We start from the raw sequence: 3,400 nt of genomic DNA on the forward strand, positions 1-3,400 counted from the left end.
GTCGAAGAAGTCCTTGGTGTAGTCCACTTTGTTCTCCTTAGTGAGCGGTAGTTTGCCGTCCGGGTGCTGGCTGAGCAACGTCGAGACGCTGAACATCTCGCCGGCACCTTCGCAGTCCGACTCGGTGATGATCGGCGTGTGGATGTACAGGAAGCCGCGCTGGTTGAAGAATTCGTGCGTGGCGAAGGCCATGGCGTTGCGGACGCGCATGGCGGCGCCGTGGATGTTGGAGCGTGGACGCAGATGCGCGTGGGCACGCAGATGTTCGAGCGTGTGACGTTTCTTACTCATGGGGTACGTGGCACTGTCGGGAATACCACCGTAAACCGTAACCTTAGAGGCCTTAATCTCGACTTCTTGGCCCTTCGCGGGGGACTTGACTACAACACCTTCCACGCTGAAGCTGGCACCGACACCGCCTGACGCGATGGCATCAGCGAATCCCTCGGTCTCCTCCTTGTTGATGACGCACTGCACGCCGGCGAAGCACGAGCCGTCGTTTAGCTCTAGGAAGGCGAAGGCACCGGCGCCAGCCTCACGCAGCGTCTTGGCCCAACCCTTGACGGTCACCGTCTTTCCCTCGTGCTCCAGGCCGCTGCCCAGAAGCTCCTTGACGCGGATGCGGTTGCGACGGAACAGCGTTGGGGCAGTCGTCTGCTTAGCGGAGGGGACCACAGCGTCCATCGTTTCTATCGAGATTTCTAACTGAGCTCTTGAACTGCGTGGCGCTTGTTGCAAAATGAGTTTTTGGTTGCTTGGATCGGGTGTCAGGCCGCATAAACAGGTGTGATTGGATGAATTTCATCGTTCATAAGGGTTTTCACGAATATTAGTGGATAAAATTGAGTCTGAGGGGATGGACTACCGGTATAAATGTAAAGCAAACTTCTTGTGGCGTTGAATGAATGCAGGATGCTGCGTCGGACGCTGCAAGTCGTGGGTGTGCGTGTGGAAGCCTCCAAAGCCGGTAAAGTGGCTAAAAAGCTGCAGAGCCACCTGTTGAATCTACCCAAACTGAGTAATGTGGCGCCTGATCCCTTGAGCGAACGGATGAAGCTCATTCTGCTCAGTACCAACTTGCGCACGCCCGAAACATTGCAACCACTACGCGAGCAGTTGGCAGGGTTTCTGCACGCTGAGAGCTTCAACTTCGTACCTCACTGCGAATAGTGTGAGGCTCACACTATTCGAATGGACTGTACTCCGGATGAAATAGATTTGGGTACCGAACCAAAGAACAGGAGAGGAGAGAGACCTGGATTTCATGGATTGTCGATTGGGGGCGTGTCCTTTCAACCCGTCGGTCCGGATACCGGTAACGTCCATCAGCTGCACGAAATGAACTGTCAAATATAATGACGCGTTCTATGAATATGTGACGGATGCACCCGAGGGGTACTGCAAACTCGGTACGCTACCGAAGTTGATTTAGTGGCTGGATTTATGCTAAGAGTTTGCTACAGCGTATGCAGACGATGGGGCAGCAATTGGCTCAGTCTGCTGCGAGGTGGAAAAGGTGAAGATATCGAGCAAACGTCGCTATCGTCTGTGCATTCTGACGATCGGCGTGGTGGATGAATATCGCCGCTCTAAACTAGGTGTGGTTCTATATACTACTGTACTGTAGTACTTCGAAGTATTACACTCTGTTTCTTGTGCTGTAGCTGCTGACATTCCATGCATCTTGTTGACTGATGTCATTGTTTTCTTTTGCAGGCAGCTTGCTGCTCGAGAGTGTCATCAAGCAGGCTCGCAGAGACAAGCTGGTCTACGTGTACTTGCACGTGCAGAGCTCCAATACCGCCACGCATCGCTTCTACTTAGCTCACGGCTTCGAAGTAACCAAGGTTCTGCGCAACTACTACTCGCAGCTCAACCCGCTGCACGGCTTCGTTTTGCACAGGCGGCTATGATAACTCCAGTTGTGAAGTGAACAACTTGAGGGGCATAACGCATGGTACATGGACAATATTTCAGACGTTGGGCGTTGTGGAGCGTGTGGCTGCGGCTGGAACACTCGTTGCGTTGTTAAAATGGACTCAGACGTGGTGTTGAAACTGGTGGAACAAATCTATCGTGGAAGGCTTCAGATTCGAAGTGCTACTACATGTAGCACTTAGAAATGGCTTATGGATCGAGGTACATCTGTGAACATTGTCTAGGAAATTGGCCGTTCAAGCGTGAAAGTTGGCTTCTCTCTCAAGTTGATGCGAGTGTGCGTGTCTTGTGTTGTCTCTCCCCTATGGCACTAACAGAAGCTACGACTTTCTAAAAAGTGCTGTCTGCTCCGACGCTTCCTTGCTGTTCAAAACAGCCAGATCAAACGCTTTCTCGACATCAGCGCACTGTGTCTTCGAGCCAATATTTTGGAATGAACAAAGTGGCGTCTGTAGGAAATGTAGAATCGAGTAGATGTGAATGACTTGGATTGAACGCGTGCCAGACGCGTTTCGGCCCCCGCCGGGGCCTCGTCAGTGGCTTTACCAATCTCGAAGTGAGAACTAACCAACCATCCGCTAGCTAAGACCTATCACTATGCCTAGATCCTTCTAGAACCTTCCATGTGCCGTAACATAGGATACTACTCTGGAGTCGATGTACGTGCACATCTTGCACTTCCAACACTCCCCCTCGACGACATGAGTCGTAGCCGTCTTGGTCACGAGTGTACAGCCATCGGCTGCTCTCCGCATGATGCTTGTCAGCTGCAGCCTCTTCACTGCATACATTCTTGTAGGGTTTACCACCTGCGCGCTGGCCAGCGTAACCGTTGCTGCCGCGATCGCTAGGTTTCCCGGCTCCCTCATGTTCACCACCACGTCGTCCCTTGACACCTTGTAGCCGTCCTTGAGCCTTGCTTGAGCTTGTTGTTGTTCCCCTTCTCGATCGACCTCTTTCGATCCACCACTCACACCACTCGAAACCACCTCCTTGTGCAGAACTCGGCCGTCCTTTTCCCGAACGCAAAGAGCGACTGCGTGTCCACCGCGCACTTGTATGGTCCGCTCCCCCTGTCGTCGGAGCCCGTTGCTTCCGCGACGACTTGAGCGTGAACTCCCCCAGCGCGTATTCCGCGTACACCGCAGTGCCCATACCAAGCCGTTTGGGCTCATAACCTGTAGGAAATGTAGAATCGAGTAGATGTGAATGACTTGGATTGAACGCGTGCCAGACGCGTTTTCGCCCCCCGCCGGGGCCTCGTCAGTGGCTATACCAATCTCGAAGTGAGAACTAACCAACCATCCGCTAACTAAGACCTATCACTATGCCTAGATCCTTCTAGAACCTTCCATATGCCGTAACATAGGATACTACTCTGGAGTCGATGTACGTGCACATCTTGCACTTCCAACACTCCCCCTCGACGACATGAGTCGTAGCCGTCTTGGTCACGAGCGTA

At 52.9% G+C, this 3,400-nt stretch overlaps 2 protein-coding genes across 2 annotated transcripts; one reads left to right on the forward strand and one right to left on the reverse strand.

The window, feature by feature from the left end:
• Positions 1 to 127: 127 nt before the first annotated feature.
• PITG_22249 (uncharacterized protein) lies at positions 128 to 743 on the forward strand (the record flags this gene model as incomplete). Its single annotated transcript, XM_002909868.1, has 3 exons — positions 128 to 271; positions 341 to 652; positions 711 to 743. 3 exons carry the CDS (start codon positions 128 to 130, stop codon positions 741 to 743), a joined length of 489 nt encoding a protein of 162 aa, XP_002909914.1.
• Positions 744 to 2,407: 1,664 nt separating this feature from the next.
• On the reverse strand, positions 2,408 to 3,213 carry PITG_22250 (uncharacterized protein; the record flags this gene model as incomplete). Its single annotated transcript, XM_002909869.1, has 1 exon — positions 2,408 to 3,213. A coding segment is annotated over one exon (567 nt), but the record flags the coding sequence as incomplete, so codon positions are not given.
• Between the last annotated feature and the right edge of the window lie 187 nt (positions 3,214 to 3,400).

Source organism: Phytophthora infestans, genomic scaffold (genome assembly GCF_000142945.1).
Source record: "Phytophthora infestans T30-4 supercont1.1987 genomic scaffold, whole genome shotgun sequence".
In the NCBI taxonomy this organism is placed as follows: Eukaryota; Oomycota; class Peronosporomycetes; order Peronosporales; family Peronosporaceae; genus Phytophthora; species Phytophthora infestans.